The sequence below is a fragment of the Euprymna scolopes genome, chromosome 27 (assembly GCF_053919585.1).
Source record: "Euprymna scolopes isolate OS-2025 chromosome 27, ASM5391958v1, whole genome shotgun sequence".
Classification (NCBI taxonomy): domain Eukaryota; kingdom Metazoa; phylum Mollusca; class Cephalopoda; order Sepiida; family Sepiolidae; genus Euprymna; species Euprymna scolopes.
The window spans coordinates 96,031,728-96,056,511 of record NC_136508.1 but is presented as its reverse complement, the minus strand read 5'-3'; the positions used below and the strand labels follow the sequence as shown (position 1 = coordinate 96,056,511).

At 35.5% G+C, this 24,784-nt stretch overlaps 1 protein-coding gene and 1 long non-coding RNA gene across 3 annotated transcripts in view; both read left to right on the top strand.

The window, feature by feature from the left end:
* The window catches only part of LOC145248747 (uncharacterized), a 199,072-nt gene that overhangs the window by 160,654 nt on the left and 13,634 nt on the right, over window positions 1–24,784 (top strand). Inside the window, exon 11 of the mRNA XM_080110392.1 lies at window positions 23,587–23,917. Coding sequence (XP_079966518.1) covers window positions 23,587–23,917 — 331 coding nt within the window. The remainder of the gene's footprint in view (window positions 1–23,586; window positions 23,918–24,784) is intronic.
* LOC145249026 (uncharacterized) lies at window positions 1,340–13,232 on the top strand. 2 transcript variants are annotated; one of them, XR_013863449.1, is made up of 4 exons: window positions 1,340–3,695; window positions 3,950–7,287; window positions 7,421–7,485; window positions 12,969–13,232. It is a non-coding gene; the product is annotated as an uncharacterized LOC145249026 (long non-coding RNA). The 2 variants fall into 2 exon arrangements; XR_013863448.1 differs by having other exon boundaries at window positions 1,581–3,695; window positions 3,950–7,485.

Sequence of the window (24,784 nt, the reverse complement as noted above, 5' to 3'; positions counted from 1 at the left end):
ACTTTAAATCGAGTATTAATCTTCTGTTTGAGAATGTGTTAAATTATCGATGGTTTTATATTGTATTTTTTTATTTATTTATAATTTTATTTCAGCATTTATTTAATATAGAATAACCACGTCGCTTATTTAATCATAAAAAAAAAAAAATCCCAAAAAATTATTCTATAAAAAGCATTTTCATTCCAAAATACTGAAATCGCCATTAAATAACGTGGAAAAGGGTTGATATGGCGTATATAAGCAAAAGGCAGACTAAGAAATCAAGGGCAGATAATCGGAAATCTTCATTGTCTCCCTTGACGAACTTGTCTCACGGAATTTCACGAGTGTTGTGGTCGGCGTTACGGAAATTACCGACCGTTTACTGATTTTATTTGTTTAGTTTTTTTCACCTTTGTTTGGTTGAGAGATGTTTGAGTACTCGTGCAGTTTATTGACCACCGGTGTGAAATATTAACGTCGTATTTATGTGTGCTTTCCACCTAACAGTCGAATGACGTTAAAATTGATTTACAAACTCACTTGTAAAGTCGCCAATAGTAAGATGTACAAAAATTACGAAAAACGTTTACTGATTTTATTTGTTTAAATAATATTATATGTAGACTTTCACCTAACAAATTAAATAAGAAGACGTTAATTTAGATTTAAATTAAAAATATTTATCTGTCTGTCTGTCTGTCTATCTATCTATCTATCTATCTATCTATCTATCTATCTATCTATCTAGCTGTACTGTATCTCTCCAACTACATCCTCTGTCTGTCTGTCTCTTTAACCTCGCATCGGCTCTCTGCTTGGTTCCTTATTTCAGCCCACCAAATTAGTTCAGTTTTTTTTATATTTTTTTTTATTCATAATTTGATTTCAGTATTTATTTAATATAGAATAACCGGGTGTGTATTAGTACTGTACACATAGATTCGAAAAAGTTGTCAAAAAACAAATATATAACAAATAAATGTTATCAAAGGCAAGATAACTTACTTTTTTACCAAAGTGTATATAATTTTCGTGTTTTTATTAAATTAAACATGTTTATTCAGCTCGAAAAAACAGTGTTTACCGATATATTGGAAAATTCAAAATGGCGCCCGACTCTCTCTTTAACACGGTAAGTTCGGAAAAAGATGTAATAAATAATAAACTAGACAAAATACTGTTAGAAATTCGCTCAATATATGTTACCGTGACATAACTTGACATATATTTGGTGGTTTTTTAATAGTATTTTGTCTAGTTTATTATTTATAACACCTTTTCCCGAACTTACCGTGTTAAAGAGAGAGTCGGTCGCCATTTTGAATTGATATTTAAAAAAAAAAAAAAAAAAAAAAAAGAATCATAGCTACTGAGTTGTAGTCGACAATCGTAACATATCCCAAAATTACGAAAATGCAATCATTAAAGAATTTCCTAATTTTCTGTTTATTACAACAACATTGCAAGAGTAAGATTAGTAAATGTGGATGTGTATTTTCCCCCCTAAAGTCCAACCCTATCCTCACCGTGGTAGGGGGGTGTAACGTTGTAGTTGAACAACAACTACACGGCTAAATGGGCTCTGGCAAAACAAAATCCAGGAAATGACGTCCGTCATCTGGTCGTCTTTTTATACGCTTGCATGTGGCGAGCAAAGAAGACGTGTTAAGGAAGGAGCAGGCTGAAAGGAGAACATTCCCCGAACAAAAAAAGAAAAATGGGCCTTACCCTATCCCTTTCCCTTATCCTAACCCTAACCCCTCCCGTTTGCTTCCAAGGCCCCATTTGAGCGTGTTCTCCTCCGCAGGCCTGCTTCTCCAAGTTTCCCCGACTTTGCAGGTAACTGGTTTGGAGGCTTTCTAAAGCTCTTTTATCAGTGTCGGGGTGTTGAGTCCACACTTCCAGCTCAACAAATACCTGCAGTGCAAGGTGCGCTTCTCCGAATTTCCCCGAAGAGGGAGCGACACGTGCTCGTGTTTCTACTGTGTAATGCATGCGTGCCTCACCTTGACTACGGATGACTAGAGTAATACTAAAATAGTTTGTGTGTGCTCACAAGCTGCTTGAAGGGCGCTGGTAATATTATTCCTACTATCTATCAACTACGAGCTGGGGCGGTAATGCAATGATGGACCTTCGATTAATAATATCCGATACGATAGTAGGAATGGCAGTTTTGTGAGCTTCCATAGGCTCTTCCACATTCACGCACAATCTTGTGGTATCTCTCTAGGAATCCTGTTGAGTAGAGAGAACAAGAAGTCCCTTCCCTCGTTTTGGAAGGTTGTTCGCAGCAACGCTTGTTTTATATGGTGCCCTCTTTAGGGAGTTCAACACCTTGTTGTACGGAACCCGATCAAAATCCAGTTAATGAATGACGGCATGAGTTTGTTGCGTCTGTCATCTGGTCGTCTTTTTATACGCTTGCATGTGGCGAGCAGAAAAGACGTGCTCGAGCAGGCTGGAAGGAGAACACTCCCCCGAAAGAGAAAAATGGGCCTCCCTCTCTCCCGTGTGCTTCCATCAAGGCCCAAATTGTGTGTGTTCTCCTTCGCAGACCTGGTCCTCCAACTTTCCTCGACTTTGCAGGTAACTAATCTGGAGCTTTTCTAAAGCTCTTTTCTCAGTGTCGAGGTGTTGAGTCAACTCCCAGCTCAACAAATACCTGCAGCGCAAGGTGCGCTTTTCCGAATTCCCCCGAAGAGGGAGCGACACGTGCTCGTGTTTCTACTATGTAATTCACGCGTGCCTCCACTCGACTACGGACGACTAGAGTAATACTGCTATTAGTTTGCGTGTGCTCACAAGCTGCTTGAAGGGCGCTGGTAATATTATTCCTACTATCTATCAACTATGAGCTGGGGCGGTAATGCAATGATGGACCTCCGATTAATAATATCCGATACGATAGTAGGAATGGCAGTTTTGTGAGCTTTCATAGGCTCTTCCACATTCACGCACAATCTAGTGGTATCTCTCTAGGAATCCTGTTGGGTAGAGAGAACAAAAAGTCCCTTCCCTCGTTTTGGAAGGTTGTTCACAGCAACGCTTGTTTTATATGGTGACCTCTTTAGGTAGTTCAACACCTTGCTCTCCTTGACTCTTCTCATTGTCGAGGTTCTGAGTCCGGTTCCAGGTGTACAAATAGGTGCAAGTCTGGATAGGGAATCTCCCCAAGTGGGTGAGCCTACGCTCTTTCTTATCAGGCGACACGTGCTCGTGTTACTACATAATGCATGCATGGCTCCATTCGACCAGGAACGACTAGAGTAATACTACCATTAGTTTGTGTGTTCTCACAAGCTGCCTGAAGGGCGCTGGTAATATTATTCCTACTATCTATCAACTACGAGCTGGGGCGGTAATGCAATGATGGACCTCCGATTAATAATATCCGATACGATAGTAGGAATGGCAGTTTTGTGAGCTTTCATCACCTCCTCCTCATTCACGCACAATCTTGTGGTATCTCTCTAGGAATCGTGTTGAGTAGAGAGAACACTTCCGTTTTCTGCTCCGCCTTTTATTCCGAGTAGAAACCGCCTTTTTCGGAGGATGTTCGTAGCAATGCATGTTTTATGTAGCGCTCCACTTTGGGGAGATCATCACCTACCTGGCCAGACTGTCCTTTCCTGTACGGTACCTGGTAACTAGTGGATTCCACCCTTTCCCTCCTTTTTCAGTTTGATGGGGACCACGACCAGCCAGAGGTGAGTAAAGCATCAAGCGTTTCTTCTTTTCGGTTTCAGTTTTTGTAATTGACAAGTTTAATTTTCCTCTTTTGTATTACTGCAGCTTCTAGTTAGAATCAGCATAAGTCCTCAGTTAAGTATTTCTTTCGTTGTGTTGCTAGTGATTAAAACGAATGCCTTTCTGCTTATATTTCCTTTAACCAACTTTTGCAAGTCTAACCAAAAATATTCACCCATGCTTGATCATAACCAGAATTATTTTTCTGTTACAGGTATTTTATTTTATTACTACATAATGCATGCATGGCTCCATTCGACCAGGAACGACTAGAGTAATACTACCATTAGTTTGCGTGTGCTCACAAGCTGCTTGAAGGGCGCTGGTAATATTATTCCTACTATCTATCAACTACGAGCTGGGGCGGTAATGCAATGATGGACCTCCGATTAATAATATCCGATACGATAGTAGGAATGGCAGTTTTGTGAGCTTTCATCGCCTCTTCCTCATTCACGCACAATCTTGTGGTATCTCTCTAGGAATCGTGTTGAGTAGAGAGAACACTTCCGTTTTCTGCTCCGCCTTTTATTCCGAGTAGAAACCGCCTTTTTCGGAGGATGTTCGTAGCAATGCATGTTTTATGTAGCGCTCCACTTTGGGGAGATCATCACCTACCTGGCCAGACTGTCCTTTCCTGTACGAAACCTGGTAACGAGTGGATTCCACCCTTTCCCTCCTTTTTCAGTTTGATGGCGACCACGACTAGCCAGAGGTGAGTAAAGCATCAAGCGTTTCTTCTTTTCGATTTCAGTTTTTGTAATTGACAAGTTTAATTTTCCTCTTTTCCATTACTGCAGCTTCTAGTTAGAATCAGCACAAGTCCTCAGGTAAGTATTTCTTTCGTTGTGTTGCTAGTGATTAAAACGAATTCCTTTCTGCTTATATTTCCTTTAACCAACTTTTGCAAGTCTAACCAAAAATAATCACCCATGCTTGATCATAGCCAGAATTATTTTTCTGTTACAGGTATTTTATTTTATTACTACATAATGCATGCATGGCTCCATTCGACCAGGAACGACTAGAGTAATACTACAATTAGTGTGCGTGTGCTCACAAGCTGCTTGAAGGGCGCTGGTAATATTATTCCTACTATCTATCAACTACGAGCTGGGGCGGTAATGCAATGATGGACCTCCGATTAGTAATATCCGATACGATAGTAGGAATGGCAGTTTTGTGAGCTTTCATAGGCTCTTCCACATTCACGCACAATCTTGTGGTATCTCTCTAGGAATCCTGTTGGGTAGAGAGAACAAAAAGTCCCTTCCCTCGTTTTGGAAGGTTGTTCGCAGCAACGCTTGTTTTATATGGTGCCCTCTTTAGGGAGTTCAACACCTTGTTGTACGGAACCCGATCAAAATCCAGTTAATGATGGCATGAGTTTGTTGCGTCCGTCATCTGGTCGTCTTTTTATACGCTTGCATGTGGCGAGCAGAAAAGACGTGCTCGAGCAGGCTGGAAGGAGAACACTCCCCCGAATGAGAAAAATGGGCCTCCCTCTCTCCCGTGTGCTTCCATCAAGGCCCAAATTGTGTGTGTTCTCCTTCGCAGGCCTGGTCCTCCAACTTTCCTCGACTTTGCAGGTAACTAATCTGGAGCTTTTCTAAAGCTCTTTTCTCAGTGTCGAAGTGTTGAGTCAACTCCCAGCTCAACAAATACCTGCAGCGCAAGGTGCGCTTTTCCGAATTCCCCCGAAGAGGGAGCGACACGTGCTCGTGTTTCTACTATGTAATTCACGCGTGCCTCCACTCGACTACGGACGACTAGAGTAATACTGCTATTAGTTTGCGTGTGCTCACAAGCTGCTTGAAGGGCGCTGGTAATATTATTCCTACTATCTATCAACTATGAGCTGGGGCGGTAATGCAATGATGGACCTCCGATTAATAATATCCGATACGATAGTAGGAATGGCAGTTTTGTGAGCTTACATAGGCTCTTCCACATTCACGCACAATCTAGTGGTATCTCTCTAGGAATCCTGTTGGGTAGAGAGAACAAAAAGTCCCTTCCCTCGTTTTGGAAGGTTGTTCACAGCAACGCTTGTTTTATATGGTGACCTCTTTAGGTAGTTCAACACCTTGCTCTCCTTGACTCTCCTCATTGTCGAGGTTCTGAGTCCGGTTCCAGGTGTACAAATAGGTGCAAGTCTGGATAGGGAATCTCCCCAAGTGGGTGAGGCTACGCTCTTTCTTATCAGGCGACACGTGCTCGTGTTACTACATAATGCATGCATGGCTCCATTCGACCAGGAACGACTAGAGTAATACTACCATTAGTTTGTGTGTTCTCACAATCTGCCTGAAGGGCGCTGGTAATATTATTCCTACTATCTATCAACTACGAGCTGGGGCGGTAATGCAATGATGGACCTCCGATTAATAATATCCGATACGATAGTAGGAATGGCAGTTTTGTGAGCTTTCATCACCTCCTCCTCATTCACGCACAATCTCGTGGTATCTCTCTAGGAATCGTGTTGAGTAGAGAGAACACTTCCGTTTTCTGCTCCGCCTTTTATTCCGAGTAGAAACCGCCTTTTTCGGAGGATGTTCGTAGCAATGCATGTTTTATGTAGCGCTCCACTTTGGGGAGATCATCACCTACCTGGCCAGACTGTCCTTTCCTGTACGGTACCTGGTAACTAGTGGATTCCACCCTTTCCCTCCTTTTTCAGTTTGATGGCGACCACGACCAGCCAGAGGTGAGTAAAGCATCAAGCGTTTCTTCTTTTCGATTTCAGTTTTTGTAATTGACAAGTTTAATTTTCCTCTTTTCCATTACTGCAGCTTCTAGTTAGAATCAGCACAATCCTCAGGTAAGTATTTATTTCGTTGTGTTGCTAGTGATTAAAACGAATTCCTTTCTGCTTGTATTTCCTTTAACCAACTTTAGCAAGTCTAACCGAAAATATTCACCCATGCATGATCATAACCAAAATTATTTTTCTGTTACAGGTATTTTATTTTAATAAAAATTAACAAAATAATTAACATACACTCAGTAAAATGCAATGTACTAAAGTAACATAAATAAAACAAAATGTAAAAATAATAATGCAAAATACAACTAGTTATTACAGGTTTCAACAGCAACAGCCATGACCCTGTCATCCCAATATTGGATGCAGTTCCAGAAAGTAATAAAGTAAGTATTGATATCTTCTTCTAATTATAATTTTTTAAAAAAAGAAAATTTCACAAAAAATAACATACTGTGATCTAAAGGAAAATAAACCGAAAAAAAAAATGTAAAAATAATAATACAACTAGTTATTACAGGTTTCAACAGCAACAGCCATGACCCTGTCATCCCAATATTGGATGCAGTTCCAGAAAGTCATAAAGTAAGTATTGATATCTTCTTCTAATTATAATTTTTTAAAAAAAGAAAATTTCACAAAAAATAACATACTGTGATCTAAAGGAAAATAAACCGAAAAAAAAAAATGTAAAAATAATAATACAACTAGTTATTACAGGTTTCAACAGCAACAGCCATGACCCTGTCATCCCAATATTGGATGCAGTTCCAGAAAGTCATAAAGTAAGTATTGATATCTTCTTCTAATTATAATTTTTTAAAAAAAGAAAATTTCACAAAAAATAAAATACTGTGATCTAAAGGAAAATAAACCGAAAAAAAAATGTAAAAATAATAATACAACTAGTTATTACAGGTTTCAACAGCAACAGCCATGACCCTGTCATCCCAATATTGGATGCAGTTCCAGAAAGTCATAAAGTAAGTATTGTTATTTCCTAATTATAATTTCCAAAAAAATAATTTCATAAAAATAAAATGCTATGAAATAAAGGAAAATAAATAAAACAAACAAACCAAAAAAAGAAAAAAAACAATTAAAAAAAAAGAAAAAGTTATTCAAGTTTTCAGCACCAGCAGCAGCAACACCCATGACCCCTCTCATCCCCATCTTGGAAGCAGTTCCAGAAATTCCTAAAGTAAGTAATAATATATTTTTTTTTTATAAGCAACTCCAACTTCCCATCGAATTCATAAAGGTTTCATTTATTGTATCAATGTGTCTTGGTGGTGCTGCAACCACTACCTTGATTTATTTCTAATTTTCTAGTGATTGTTGAGACTTCAGGACTCTAAACCACCTTTTCAGCACTTGTTTTGTACCAGCTGCTGAATTTGCTTTGTTTTAGATGGGTTTCAGTTAATTTCTTAATTTACTTGATTTCTTTTTTGTCTAATGACTTTTGATGATTCCAGCTTCTAATTGGCCCTTTCTTTTCTTGTTCTCCAGTACCGTTGAACAATACTCGCTTTTTTCGCACCTGATAAATTTTGCTAATTTCTTTTTTCTCTTTTTGTTCCAGACTTTATCCTGTCTATTAACTTTTATTCTCTTTCTAGTTCTCTTGCAGCGTTGAACATTACTTGTTTTTTTTTTTAGTTATTTTTTACTAATGAGTGTTGAGACTTGAAGATTCTAAAAGAGCATTTCTTTACAGCACCTGATGAATTTTTTCTTATAATGTCCTATTTACTTGATTTCATTTTGTCTAATGACTTTTGATTAGGGGTAGGCTATAGAAACAAAATTTTTCAAATAAATGCCAAAAAAAACCTTCATTTATATGTAAATAGATGGGAACAAGTGATTTTGTTCAAAATGGGTCAAAATTGGAGGGTCGCTGGCCCCAAACGTGATTTGACCGCGTCAACGCGTGAAAATGGCCCAAATTTCGGCCCCGAACACACTTGATCACTTATTGAAAGCCACAGGGTGCATTTTTTCGCTATAAATGCATTTGTATCATTAAATCTAACATTCCCATTGGCTATCCCACAAGTAGGGTTTTTTTTAGGGTATCTCAGAGTCCAAAATGGGTCAAATTACCCCAAAATTAGCCAAAAATGGTCGGAAATCACAGATTTTCCAAAATGCACCTCCCATGGGCTCAAAGACACCTCTACATGGCAGAAACTGTTGGGAAATGCTTGAAGCAGGCACTCTCCTAACTTTTGCACTGTTAATGAGGGGTATAAGGACCTTTAAAAGGGGCTAAATATGGCCGATTTAGCCAATGAGTCAAAAAGTCCCTAAGAATCAACATAGGTTGTCAAAAAGGGGCTTAATTTGAGTTATAGATGGAAAATTACCAAATAAGGAAATGTTTTCTTTCTGTATCAATGGAATGGCATCTTTAAATAGACACGATAACATTGCATTGCATTAATTGTGAATTTGATTGAACTAAGATTATAATTACGACGATTGGACTTATCTTCTGCTTGATTCTCTTCCAACTGAGGCTGAATGTGTTCAAGCTGTGCAGCAACATCATGCTGCCAAATATGGTACCACGACACAGAAAAATCATATTGACCAGTTCTCCTTGCGATTACTACAATTGTGGCAGAAAGCCTTTGGAAGTGATGTTTGTTATGTTACAATACCTGGGATAAAACATAAACTTGATCGATGGCTAAAAATTTACGATAAAGATGTCTACAAAGCAAAGGGTTCCAGACGTGTGAATATAATTAAATGGAAACGAGAGCACCATGTCCTTCTCAATATACTTTCAAAAGATGTGAATCCTGATGAATTTGATGTACATGAACGAAGATTCTTTGCCGATCAAAAGTCTCTCTCTCTCGCAAATGGCTCATTGTGCCAGAGCATGATACCTCAAACAATTTGAACTACTCATTAAACAGATCGGGTACAATCCGTAGCACTGTCCCATGTACCGAGATCGCCAGCCAAACACATGTCACTTACAATCTGCGAACTGGTGCACGGAATTTCCAGGAGTCAATCAAAATAGCTGTAGCAAATTCCTGTGCTGCAGCCAACATTTAATGCATTATATTGATATTTTACTGTTGTATGATTTTAAAGTAATGTGAAGTGAAGCTGTGTCTTGAAATAACAAAATAATTCCTTTGCTAATTACTCATAGCTTTTATCAAGTTATTCAATATATTGGTTACAAATCTAGAAATAGCGAATCGAGGGCCATTTTCATCAATTTTGGGGTAACTATGAGAACACTATGAATTCAGACTCTTCTTGGACAGCATTTTATTGACATTCAATGTTCAATTTACAATTAATTACTTTCTGAGAAGTTGATGTAGTAAAGTTACAATGTTTCTAAAAAGTATCATTGATGAATGAACTAATGATTCATATGTTATGTACCGTAAAGCGTAATTTTGTCATTTTTGGATTGTTTTGACCCTTTTTACATCCCCCAAAGATCTCTAAATACAAATGGAAGTCTTCCAACTGTAAAAAGCCATACAGGAGTGTTTATAGGAGCCCGATGAGATATAATACCTGCATTTTGGGGATTATCCGTGATTTTCATTCATTTTTGGCTAATTTTTGGGTAAATTTGACCCATTTTGAACCCTTAAGATACCTTGAAAAGCCCTATATAGGTGGGATAGCCAGTGAGAATGTTAGATTTAAATTTATAGAGCCATTTATGGTCAAAAATTGCACCCTGTGTGTCTTGGGAGGTGCATTTTGGAAAATCCGTGATTTCCGACCATTTTTGGCTACTTTTGGGGTAATTTTGACCCATTTTGGACTCTGAGATACCCTTAAAAAAACCGTACTTGTGAGATAGCCAATGGGAATGTTAGATTTAATGATACAAATGCATTTATAGTCAAAAAATGCATCCTGTGGCTTTCAATAAGTGATTAAGTGTGTTCGGGGCCGAAATTTGGGCCATTTTCACGCGTTGACGCGGTCAAATCACGTTTGGGGCCAGTGACCCTCCAATTTTTTTGTTCCCATCTATTTACATATAATAAGCCACTTTTGGCATTTATTTGAAAAATTTTGCTTCTATAGCCTACCCCTATTTTGATGATTCCAGCTTCTAATTGGCCCTTTCTTTTCTTGTTCTCCAGTACCGTTGAACATTACTCGCTTTTTTCGCACCTGATAAATTTCGCTAATTTCTTTTTTCTCTTTTTGTTCCAGACTTTATCCTGTCTATTAACTTTTATTCTCTTTCTAGTTCTCTAGTTCTCTTGCAGCGTTGAACATTACTTGTTTTTGACTTATTTTTACTAGTGAGTGTTGAGACTTGAAGATTCTAAAAGAGCATTTCTTTACAGCACCTGATAAATGGCGTCCTATTTACGTGATTTCTTTTTTGTCTAATGACTTTTGATGATTCCAGCTTCTAATTGGCCCTTTCTTTTCTTGTTCTCCAGTACCGTTGAACATTACTCGCTTTTTTCGCACCTGATAAATTTCGCTAATTTCTTTTTTCTCTTTTTGTTCCAGACTTTATCCTGTCTATTAACTTTTATTCTCTTTCTAGTTCTCTTGCAGCGTTGAACATTACTTGTTTTTTTTTACTTATTTTTACCATACGCACAGATTTGGTAAAGTTAGCCGAAAACAATTATATATAACATTTCTTCAGTTTGAACTCATTTTTGCCGAGAGAGAGATAGGTTTCCTTGTTCATGTGGATTTGTATGTAAATGCATGAACAATATGCTTTGTAATTATATACAAATATTTACATTACTATTTTTTTTTTTTTTTATTATTACAATTTCACCCCAAACAAGGCACTTTGCCACTATCAGGGGGAAACATCTACTAGGGTACTATGTAGGGATTTGGGCAGGGAGGTGTTGGTTCACGTTGCACTTGAACTTATGCATGTCAGTACAGTTGGGGAAGCAGTGACCTGGAATGGAATTCCAAATTCTAGCAGTTCTGGGGAAGAAACTACTGGAGTAGAAAGATCTTTTAAATGTAGGGATCTCTACAGTGTGGGGTGGGATTTTGCAGCTTGTCGGGTCTGTCGAGGGTGTTTACGTTGTGGGGGCAAAAGTGCTTGCATGCAGTTCATCAGAGCATTCACCATTATAATACTTGTAGAACAGGCAGAGGGATGCAACGTTTCGACGATGGGACAGAGGCTGAAGCTTAGATGCCAGTTTAGGGCCTATCAGATTTGCGACTCTCTTTTGAACCCTGTCAAGGAGTGAGAGACTAGTAGCCGATGCACCAGCCCAAATATGACAGCAATACTCCATACATGGGCGAATAGTGGCCTTGTTGGAGAGGTACAGGATACTTTCGGGTGTTAGAAGTTTTCTAGCACGGTAGAGAGAGAGAGAGCCCACCTTCCTCGCAGCGGCCCTGGCAATGCTCTCGATGTAATTGTTCCAGCTATAATTATCATTTTCATTATGGATCAGTAATATAATTTTACTACTGTTAATATATTCTAATAAATTATAATATATTAAATAACTATAAAAACTAAAACTAATAATTAAAAACAAAAAAATCATGATTAGATACTAAAACATAACTTATAAATTAGCGCTAAATTAAATTATAACTGATCAAATAATAAACACTAAACCTCGACATAAATGTAAATATCAAAATGTTAAATTGTATAAATACTGAAAGATTAAACACTAATACTAAAATAATACTTTAAAACCAAAAATATACCAGAGAATAAGTGATAAGCTGTTCTAAAAATAAACTTATTACTAGTAAAAATATCTTGCTGATCCATATAAGAAAATGATGATAATAATAATGGCATATTAAAAATTAGCAATTATTAGAATAACGATTGCGCTCAAATTTGAGTTTGCCCTTTACACGCCTTTGCAGTAATATTTATGCCCCAAAACTGAAAAATGTGGCTGATTACTTGGACCTCAAAGTTCTAAACTAGCATAATTGTCTGGCATCTCAGTACTTTGTACAAAACTAACATTTTAGCCGTGGGAGTTGTGGGGGTTTTGTGTTGAGCCAAACAAGGAAAAACGCGTGGTAGCAGGGAGGAAGGCTAGAACCCGTTATGTGTTTGTGTATGACCACTGGCAGTGACGTAGGTTTAAATTAAAGCTAGAGAAAAGAAAGCACGGCATGACTTACAAATACATCGTGGATTAAAGCAGCAACCCCCTAGCTATTTGTCGCGTGAAGTAATAATTACACTTATATATATTTTTCCTTTATTTTTAACTTTGACACATTAACCATTATTGATTAAGGGTCATATGAATTTATTACGTTAGATCCATGGCCAAGGAAACTATATCTAACATTTCAATGGTTTATACTATAAGTTGTACACTTTCACTTTTATAGATATATCCATTTAAAAATTACTCGGACTTGTAACGACATGATTCCATTTCCGTTGGATTAAAACTTGTCTCTTTTTTCTTTTTTTTTTTTTTAGCAACCAGCCGAAACTTCTCCCAGAAGAAGACCACTCCCATCCAAAATTTCTACAAGAACAGGATAGCCGCCGCCACTTCAGGGTCCTGGATATGACCTTAAACTGTATCCGATGGTAAAGCTCCATAAGCAGGCTTGGGGAGTGTGGAGCCACCCTTTAATTACCATTGCTCCCAGGTCCACTCTGACCCGGAGTGGTAGTACCTGTTAGGGTCCCCACTGTGGGTTACATATTTTTCTTCTAATAAACCTTTTAAAACTATAAGTCTATTTTCTGTGTTATCTATTTGTTATACATCATGTTTATTGATATCTGGTAAACGATTTATAAGCCCCGAATTTAATTGTGATATTCGTTTTCAGCATACTCGAAAACATTAAAAAAATCGACATAGAATTACATATCAAATAAAAAAAAAAAAGAAGCTAACCCTGACCCCCAACCCTAATCCATCCTAGAGACAATTTGATCAAAGAGGAGCAGCATGAATATCAGCAATAATGTATGCAAAAAAAAAAAAAAAATTACTTAATATTGGTTTGAACTATAAAGAACTCTGCACTTGGTGAGTTTTGGTCATTTTTGGATATATTACTATTTTCGGCATGACAATTAAATACTTAATATTGGTTTTGTCTTTAAACGACACTTAAAGTCAAACAGCATTTTTGAAGTAGTTTTTAACAAACATACAAATTACTTTGAACTATAAAGAACTCTGCACTTGTAGAGTTTTCGTAATTTTTGGATATATTACTATTTTCGACATGACAATTAACTACGTATGGAGGTTGGTGGGGACTTTGTTTTAATATGCAGGGAGACGACGGTCTCATGACAGTCACCTCGGTCTTGTTCTAATTTGAGCCTGAACACTTGTTATGTTCCAAAGTAAATAAACGCTTTAAAATAAGTTAAAACAAAAAGAACTTCTCGGATATTAATCAAGGCAGATAATTCAAGTCAGAGTTACCTTTATGAAACCATATGAAAATATACTCACAAATATATGTATATATATATATACATATATGTGTGTGTGCTTTCTCAAGGGAGATAATAAAAATAAGAGTTATCTACCTTTAAAAAACATGAAAATGTACTAACAAATATATATATATATATATAGTAATTTATGATATATATATATATAGTAATTTATGATATATATACATATATATAGTAATTTATGATATATATAGTAATTTATGATATATATATATATATAGTAATTTATGATATATATAGTAATTTATGAAATATATATGGCGATTAAGCTACACTGAATATTCGGCGTTTCATCCACTATAGGATTCGTTAATTTATGAAATATATATGGCGATTAAGCTACACTGAATTATTGCCACATCTAACCTAGTTCATCTATCACTTGCCTGTCATTCTTAGAGTCCCAAAAAGAGTCTCAAATCTAATACGTTGTGCACTATTGGCTAAGCTCCAACTTTTGTCCCATCGGCACAATGTTGCATCCTTGTCTGTTATACAGCAGAATGTGATCACAGCACTTGTTCCCCCTCGACGTACATACTCTCGGCTAACCAAACAAGCAGCAAAATCCTACCCTTTCACTATTGAGGTCTGTAGATGCGAAAAGGCCTTCTACTCTAATAGTTTCCTTCCTTGGACTTAGACTTTAAAATTGCTCTCCTATGTTTCCTGCATTCCTAATGGTACTGGCATGCAGAATGTTAACTGTTCAATTTCTCACAATTCCTAGTAAACATAATCCCAAATAGGATCTCATTATATAAAAATAGATAATGAACAAATTAGGCACAAGACCATTCAAATGCGTGGGGTGGGGGGGGGATAATGGGTGTCCCTGGTCTCAAATACTTATAATTATCTATCCTACTCTTAATTAGAAATATCTCAGTCACCACAATACCACATTCATTCCAGGGGCTGTCCTACTTTTAAAATAAGCCCAAATTTGAACATTTTTTTATTGAATTATTTACAGCAATAACATTTCATTGTCATGTAATATATTTTGATCAAAATTAGAATAAATATTCTAGACCAAAAAATTTAGTATTACTATATCTTGATTTTAATCTTTGAAAAAGACTGAACACAAATGGCACAAAACCGTCATGTTCAGGGAATCAATTTTACCTGACTAGTTTAATTCATATACTTTACTCTCTTTTATAGGATTATCTATTATTATTTACTGTTTGTTCTCGTGTTCTGGCTTCAAACCAAAGAAATGGTAGACAAAATAAAATAAATATAGGTGTATATGAATTTATTTGTCAGTTCAATAAGGAAAAAAAACATTGATGGGAAGAGAGATTATAGATGCTATTTATACCTAGGCATTTCGAGGCATAATGCTTCTTGCCTAGATATAGAGAAATGTGACATCTAGCTGAGGGTACATTAGGAAGGAAATGTAAAATAAAACATTAAAATAAACCTGAAAAATATCAAATAAATAAAAATAAGAGTAAATTTTTTTTTTTTTTTTTTTTTTTTTTTTTTTTTTACATAGGCATCACATCATTATCAAGGCCAAGAGGCCACTCAAGGATAGGGGTTCAAGAGTGTACAGTAGAAATTGGACAATATAGTAATCATTAGTAATGAAAATTTGGTAAATTTGATAACTTATATGGAACGGCTCATCAAGAACTTATTTACGTTAGACTTGAAGACAACCATATTGTAGTCAGCCGGAAAGCAGGAAAACGGAAGACAATTCCACAGGCGTGCAGTTCTAAGAAAGAAGCTTTGTTCATGGAATCTACGTTTAGGTTTAGGCACAGATAAAGAGTGGGGGGAATTATTGATAGTGTTTACAGCTAGACGAGTGTTTCTTGTGAAAGTTAGGCGAGGGGGGACCATAGATTGAAGCTCAGTCGAACACAAATAAAAAGAATAAGAACACGGAATGAAAATAGATGAGACGTAAGATACGCGGTAGAGGAGAGGAACGAGAGGAAAGGTAGGGAAATGGAAGTTATCGTTATATAAGCAGGGAGTTGTATTGTGGTTAGAGGGGAGCTAAATTGGTGACTAAGAGTGCGTTCTAAAAAAGTATAGAATGGAAGGGAGGAATTATAAAAATGAGAAGCACGCTAAGGCAGAAATAAAGGAGATGTCTCTGAAGATAATATGGGATGGTGGATAGGAGAGTTGGGAAGAGAGAAAAATTTTTTTTTAAATATAGACGTATAAACAAATACATAAATGAAAAATGGAAAGAAATAAAATAAAAAAATAAATGATAACAATAAAATAAATTAAGAAAACCTTAGGGTTCCAAGTAATTACATAAGTTTATATAATGTGTCCAATAAATGCATATGCTCCACCCCATATGTTGAGCTTATATCTTAATAAGTCTCTATATAAATAATCTATCCATTAATCCCATTTGACATATTGCATACACGGGTGCATAAATACTTTCAAATTAGATAAAATAAAAAATTTGTTGGAGTTATCCATGATGATCCATCATCAACTCAAATATACCGATGACTCAATATATAGTTAAATAGAGCTATATATATATATATATATTAGTGTGTGTTTGACGTTTTAAAACATTTTTCAAATCATTTTCTAAGTAAAGAGCATATACAAAGTTCATCCACATTTTTTTCGTCCCATGGCTGTTCACTAGAAACGAGTGGATGCTTCCATCTGCGATTTGAAACACAGTTAAAAAACACAAGTCGAGCATGATAACAATTGAGCCATCGCTATGTGTAAGAGAAATTCATATGTACTTAGATAATCGCGATTACTGAGCTGTCTGGATGTGTGATTCTTTTAGAAAGAGCTATGTATTTATGCTATAAATATATTAACTAAATGGGAATATGAAATGTCTTTCCTCCACAAAAATGTAATTGGTTTACTTTTTAGGCCAATTTTATGAAATGTGATATTTCAACTAAATATTTTGTGCTTTTAAATGCCATTATCTTGGCCATCGATACCTATATACATGTAAAGTTATCCTAACGAACTTTCCCAATAAAATCACTAGCCTAGTCTTTTATTTTCTTTTTTTTCAGAGAGATGTAGCAAGATTTCTGTTCATATTATATTTAAACTTCTGCAGTAAACTGCAGAAGTACAGTCAGAGAAACAGGAAACAGGAAGAGAATTCCAAATTTCGTTTGAAGGAAGAAACTATTAGAATAGAAGATTTTCTGTCATTTAGGGAGCTCAGTGGCAAAGCCATGGGATATTGTTGCTTGTCTGGTTAATCTGGAGTATGTGCATTGAGGGGGCACAAGTGCTATGAGTTCATCAGAGCACATTCCATTAAAGTACTTGTAAACACAAGGATACAACACTGCAGCAATGGGACAGAAGTTTGAGATTGCGGGACTTATTAGCTTTGAAACTCTTTTTGGACCTTGTCTACAAGTGAGAGACGATAGTTGCAGGTGCACCAGCAATACTCAATGCATGAGTGAATTGACTGACTTTGGGAAGATATAGAATATTCTCTGATACAAGTAATTTTCTAGCATGGTAAAGGGAGCCCTTTCTATTATATTATTGAAACAAATATATTTTATTTTGGGTCAGTTGTTTTCCTGAAAATACTTATTCTAAGAGAATTGTTAGTGGATACATTTTTCCTTATAGAAACAAATTAAAGGGAAGTTATCATGTTCAGTTATATAGTTCTCTCCTGGGAGTTTAAAAAAAAAATTAATTAAAATGTGCACATTTGATTCCAAGTGCTTTAGAAAAATTCTAGGGATCAGATGGTAGCAATTGAACTATTAAGAAGTCAGAGACCACACTAACCAATACATCAGTTAATCATCTGCAAAAAATGTCTAGGCTGGCTCGTACATACCATAAGATTGACCCTAGAGACAATTGCCAACCAATAGAATCCTGATGAAAAAAAGGAAAGAGGAGTCCCAAAAATGAACTGAAAGCAAACAGTTGAGAGATTTGATTGGAAAGAAGCTGAAGAGATGCTGTGGATCTGGTTTCTAATCGAAAATGATAGTATACATTGACTGCCTTATGCATTGCAAGATCTGCAGCTCCTGAGTTTAAGTATTTAAGAATTAGATTTCTATCTGTTTTAGTCTTAGAAAAAAAAATGGGGACAAAATTACATTTAATATGAAACAGCAGGTTTTGTTTTTTCTGCTAATATCATTTTGTTTCTTCACTCGGCTAAAAGATCAGTGTCCGTTACGTATAACCTACTTATATAAGTAAATAGGTTAGAAAATAGACACAGTATGAAATTGCTAGAAATCATTGATAATTTCTTTGTAAAACATATGGTAGGATTCATCAAATTAATATTAATGCTGTTTTTGTTGGGTACAGGATTTTAGGACATGAAGATATATCATTGAGACCTGTTTCTTTTTTTTTCTTTTTTAAATTTATCAGATTGTCAGGAAAGTTTTTGTTAATTTTTAGTAGTTCATGTTTTGAATCTAAAGACAGTTTACCCACTGAACCATTAGTTGACCCTTAACAAGAGAAAAGTGACGTTATATAAACAAAAGATGAAAGTGACGTTATATAAACAAAAGATGAAAGTGACAATTTCCTTAAACCCTAAAAATATTTTGCATTGGAAATCCATTTTCTTAAACTTGTCCAACACATGTCAACATATAAAACAGACCTTACCAAATATGATTATGATTATAATGATGATTTATATTAGATATGATGATGATTATAATTTATATTAAGTGGAAATTATGTAGAATTTAATAAGCATAAAATATTAGGTTGTCTGGAAAGTATGTGCCAAATTTTAGTTCATGTTTTAGCATGCTAAAACATGTCAAATTATTGGCAGAAGATTTCCATCAAATCTTTTGCCAAGGCCAGTGGAAAATAATTAGATTGTTCTACCATTCACAAAGGTATCTCACTCCTGGTGCAATCTTTTGCCTGTATAAGAACCAAATATGTCCTAAGATGGAGTACTGTCTCAACAGAGTACAAAACTGGCTTTGAAAGTGAGTGAGTGATTATTGATGATGTATCCCCTACAGGACTATTCGCACAGAAGGGATGTTGCTAGACTTTCTATATTTTCGTCATTTTCATGGCAGGTGCTCGACTGAGCAGTCTTCCCTATAAAACATTCACAACAAAAAGTCATCTAAGTACAACCACTGAATACTTTCCCATTCTCTCTCTTTCTACTGAAACTAAACAAAACTTTGATGAGTAAAGTTTCTTTCCTAGAACTACCCGTTTGTTAAATACTGATTTCTAGTTGACTGCAACATGGTAATTTTCAAGTCCAGTGTAAATAAATTCTTATTGAAACTATGCTCTTAAATAATCAAATTCTACCCAATCATCATCACAGTGTTGTCTCCTCATTCATCTGACATTCAGTTAACTCTTATTCTGGAGTTGTTTTTGAGCCTTAATAAATGATGACTCTTTAGTTAAAAAAAGAAAGAAAAGATATAGAATATGAAAACTGGCCCCAAAAAAAGCTTAGCATATCAAAATCCGCCATTCATCAGCATTGTGTAAAATGATAATTTTTCAGTTTTCATTTTCTGCACAATTTGGCATAAAATTTCCAGATAATGTACAAAAAATGGAAGATAACATAACAATAACATCTGAATCTGTGAAGTTAAAAATAAATAACTAAAAAAAAAGAAAGAAAACGTTTAAAAATGGAAAATTTAAAGAAAATGTATTAATCAGTATTAAAAGCAGAAAAAAATGCTTCATTATGGAAATAAATTTGCTTTCTTGATTTCTCTAATTACTTGCAATGGTTTTGGCCGACAATTTTTCTGTGACTTAATAAATATCTACACACACACAAATGTACATTGTTCTTTATTATAGAATGGAGGGTAGTAAGCATCCGAATATAACATTTTATTTTCTAAAAATTCTTTTTATGCGTAGGTCTACCACAAATCCAAATTTGAGGGGAGTCATTGAGCACACGAGAGAGAGAGAGAGAGAGAGAGAGAGAGAGAGAGAGACTAGTAATCTGTTAACTAATTAATTAACTTATTAGGATGAATAGATGAACACATTGAACAAATATTTTACTGATTATCAAAGTTCAGTTGTTATAGCATTATTGGTGATGTATCCCCTACAGGACTTCCATAAACAAATTGATCTCAAACCTCAGTTTTTATATCTTAGTGATGTCATGCATATTGTATCTTTGTTTTACTCTATTTTTGGCCTCTCTAACCTCGCAGAACATCTCTTCCTATCTTTTTCATAGTAATTTATTTCCCAAGCTTCATGCCGCTTTGTACTTACTTCGACCTTTGTCAAGATTAAGACTAGCTGATGTACTTACTATTCGACATAGAACCATCCATTATGTTAAATGAAAAGCAATTTATTTACCAATAAAATAAAACTCAAGATGAGAATAATAATCTGCAGAATCCAAATAATCCAAATATAATTAAATATTTAAATTTGATGTATGAAACTAAAATATGCCTCATAATTTATCAGAATTATTTATAGATTATATATTCATGAAATATAGAATTAGTTTTGGATCTTTTTCTACCAACATTTAATTTTATAAAAATATTTGTTCAGTTCTTAACACGGTGAAATTTTCATAGTTTACTTTGTTATATTCAATGTTGGGAATCAAAATTGGCAATAGATTTCTTTTATACTTTTTAATGGCTTCTCTCATTACTTTTTAATGGCTTCTCTCACCACTTTTTAATGGCTTCTCTCACCACCAATACGATAACCCTTAAGTTAATGTAGGAGATCAGAATGCCACACTGTCGAATGCCTTGAAAATGTCAAGTGCAATGGCTCTAACCTCTCCTAATTATGCTCCTTCTCCTCCTGTCTGCTGAGGTCATCGCTGAAAGGGAAATCGTCATCCTCTAGATGTTGATGGGTCCTGTCTTTGGGGATTCTTTTCAGTTGTGACCTGTGTCTTAGGATTAGTTTGTCACCTTGCCTTTTAATTGCAGACTCCCTTTATAATTTTTATGAATTTATTTTCAGCTTAACCTAAATACGAAACCTTAGAAGTGTAGAGCTAAACTGATATTCTCATTAGTGTTATTTACATAACGTTTCAGTCGATGCAATCTCCAACTTTCTTCAGATGAATAAGTCGCCATGTTTGGTAAAGGAAACTGAAGAAAGTTGGAGATTGCATCGACTGAAACGTTATGTAAATAACACTGAGAATATTAGCCCGATTAATCCGAATTTCAGTTTTCTGTTGAATTTGATCCATAGTCATCAGACACCAATTAAGGTTTCCTTTATTTCACTTTTTATTTAAAACTTAATTTTAAACCTTTGACATTTTCTAGAATCCAAAACATGTAAATGAGTTTGGTCAAAATTAGAATAAGGATTCTAAACATAAAGTTTAATATTTAGTCTTTAGTTAAACCAAAAATTGTGATGAACATTGTGTTTTAATATGAATTATTATATAATTTAATTAATGAACTAATTAATATTGCACCAATATAATACCTCATTGTGTCACATATATTTGAAATAGCATTTTAATTGCTAAATACAAGTATCTTAAGAGTATTATTTGTTATGCAGTCAATCCCAGCGAATAATTAAATTCGCATGCATATAAAATTACAGCTTTTATCAGTTGAGCCAAATTATAATAGCTCTGAAAATATAAGTGACCAGTTGTGCGTTATCTGAAACAATGAAACCATTAAGTGATTAGGATATCCAATTGCATAGCTCAGTTTCAATATAGACTCAAGTGGCCTCCCTAAATTCTGCCTCAATTGTCAAGTTTGGTATATTTAATAGCCTTAATCTGCGGGTAATGCTTCTATTTATTCGTGACCATTGATAATTCTTTCCTTCCGGATTTCTAATAATTTACAAGAACAAAATCAGCATCATTTACATTGTTTGTATAACACCTGTTTTCGGCTGATGCTGATTCAGAGATAATTACTCTTACTCTCTCTCTCTCTCATAGACACACAAGCATTTACTCATTTTCAGAAAGTTTTTTTATTCATTATAACCTTGCATATAATTGTTTTAGCCCCCGGTGTTGGCATACACAAATATAACGGTTCATCAAATTATAATTTGCACAACTTTGGTTTCATCAGCGCATAGAAAAAAATTTCTTTGGAAATATTGTATTTTTGTTCTGCTCACTTTTAATGCATCCAAAACCAAGCTTCTATCTTTACATCATCAACGCTCTGATCACCATCTGGCATCAATTGAAATGGATGACTTTCATCTTGGGGAGGCTCCATGTTTTGACAAGCTTCTGGGTTTGACCTTTACTCCTGATCTGAAATGGAACATGTACATCAAATCTGTTGCCAGGGACGCTGGGAAAATGGTGGGATCCTTCTACCACTCGAGAAGATATCTCACTACTGATGCAATTCTCTATCTGCATAAAAGCCAAGTACGTCCAAGGATGGAGTACTGCTGCCACATCTGGGCAGGAGCTGCAAAAACAGCCTATCCTACCTTGACAGAGTACAAAATAGACTTCGTGGTTTGGTAAGGGATGCCTTTTTCTCTTCCCTGCAGCCTCTCTCCCACAGAAGAGACGTTGCGAGCCTGTCTTTGTTTTACCGTTATTTCCATGGCAAATGCTCATCTGAGATCCAATCTCTGGTCCCCCCTCGCCAATCTTTCACGAGAAACACCTGTCTGGCTGAAACTACTGTCAATAATTTTCCCCACTCTTTATCTGTGCCTAAATCCAAACGTAGATTCCATGAGCAGAGCTTCTTTCTCAGAAGTGCACAATTGTGGATCTCTCTTCCATTCGCCTGTTTCCCACCTGACTACAACTTGGATGTTTTCAAATCCAACATAAACAAATTCCTGACAAACCGCCCCCTTAAGTAAGACACTCTATCAAATCTCCAATACTAATGATTACTACAATACTATCTCATTGATTACTGTACACGCAATAACCCTTATCCCTGAGTGGCCTCCGGGCCTTGATAAGTGGTGACCCTCATGTAAAAAAAAAAAATAAATAAAAAATAAAAAACAAATTCGGAGGCCACTCTAGAACAATGTGGACTCCCTGGGCGAGCAGAAGCAAATCTATAACTTGTGTTTTTCCTTTAATTATATTGATAATCTCCGCAGCTCACTCTTCTCCTTCACATGCAGAAATTCTAGACCAATAACTCTTTCTCTTTTTTTCTTATTTTTCTTTAAATCAAAGAGAATTTTAAATTAATAGCTTTTTTGTAGTCTCTTTCTCAAATTAGATGTCTGTACTCGCAGACCCTAGAAATTACCTTTTAGTCCATCACACTGTTCACTGACCTCAGTGACCTCAGTTGCAAACAATCCCAGTGTGGTCATAGGTCACACATGCTATTCGAGGATCTCCATTGCTGGGAAACACCTTTATTTGTGTTTCTTGCTATATTTAATAAATTTGTAGATTTTTTATTCCTTTTTCGATTTGACAATATCATCACACAACAGAGTATAACCAGCAAGGAAACCCGCTACTTCCCTGGACAAAAATATTGTTATAGCAATAATTTTGCATAAATAATTGCTGTTTTGATATGAAATCCTCTAAAAGTAGAAAATCTAAATTTATTTTTTTTTGTTTTAATTCCAGATTGAAAACTCCGTCATCATTTTCGAGTCGGAGTCCTAACTTTGCGGCTCGACCCAAGATGTCCGCCAAGGGTTATTTTGATGCCTCTTCCTTTGATATTGCGGCTAAGGGTTATTTCAATGCTATAAAAGAGGCACTTAAACCTGAAAAGTTCCATATACAAGCGCCAACCCCTCAACTTTTACGAAAAGCTCAGCAGGCTGCAGTAGACCTGAAACGACCAATTCCTCGTGACGGTCAAGGAAGAATTCTTCCCCATCCGAGTAGAGGGAGTAAATCTGAGATCTTCAAGAAAGAAGACTTCAAAGATGTTGATCACCATGCCCTTCATGTAAGTAAAATGATTTACTGTCCTTATCATTATCATCATTGGTTTAATGTATATTTTAAATCTTTTGAGATCTTCAAGAAAGAAGACTTCAAAGATGTTGATCACCATGCCCTTCATGTAAGTAAAATGATTTACTGTCCTTATCATTATCATCATTGGTTTAATGTATATTTTACGTGATGGTTAGGTTAATTTGAAAATTTCTATCTCTGTTTCTGATTTTTGAAGATGAGGATTGATAATTCATGCTATTTGGATAATTTAGACTACTGTTCTCATGTTTAGTGTTATTTTAATGTTTTAGTCGATATAACCTCCGACCTTCTTCAAGTGTATCTTGTCAAACTCAGGAATCTGCACAGAATTTTGAATGGAACCTGTGATGCAATGGATAAAGTACTTCAGTTGTAAGTTACACTCTTCTAGAAGTTTAGGGTTCAATTCTCAGTGCGGACAAGATTCAAAGGTACAATTGCGAATTACTTAGGACTTCTGATTTTGGCTGGTAGAAAGAGAGCATGTTACTTCTGTAGATTAAATAAAGAGGTTTGTTCAAAATTCTATGCAGATTCTAGGTGTGTCTTGTTGAAACAAGACATGCCTAGAGAATGTCAGAGGTTAAATTGACTAAAACATTGTTAAAATAATAACTCAAGATGAGAATAGTAATCTAAAGAATCTAAATAATAAAAATGATTTTTTCCGTGTTAAAATAGTTATTACCGCCTGTTGAAAATAAAAACACATATAATGAACTTTATATATATATTAGTAAAGGCTGAAACAAATGTTTGCTCTAATCATCAATGAAAGATTTTTTTTGAAGAACGTAATGTGTTTTTTGTTCATGTAATGAAAAAAGTGGTT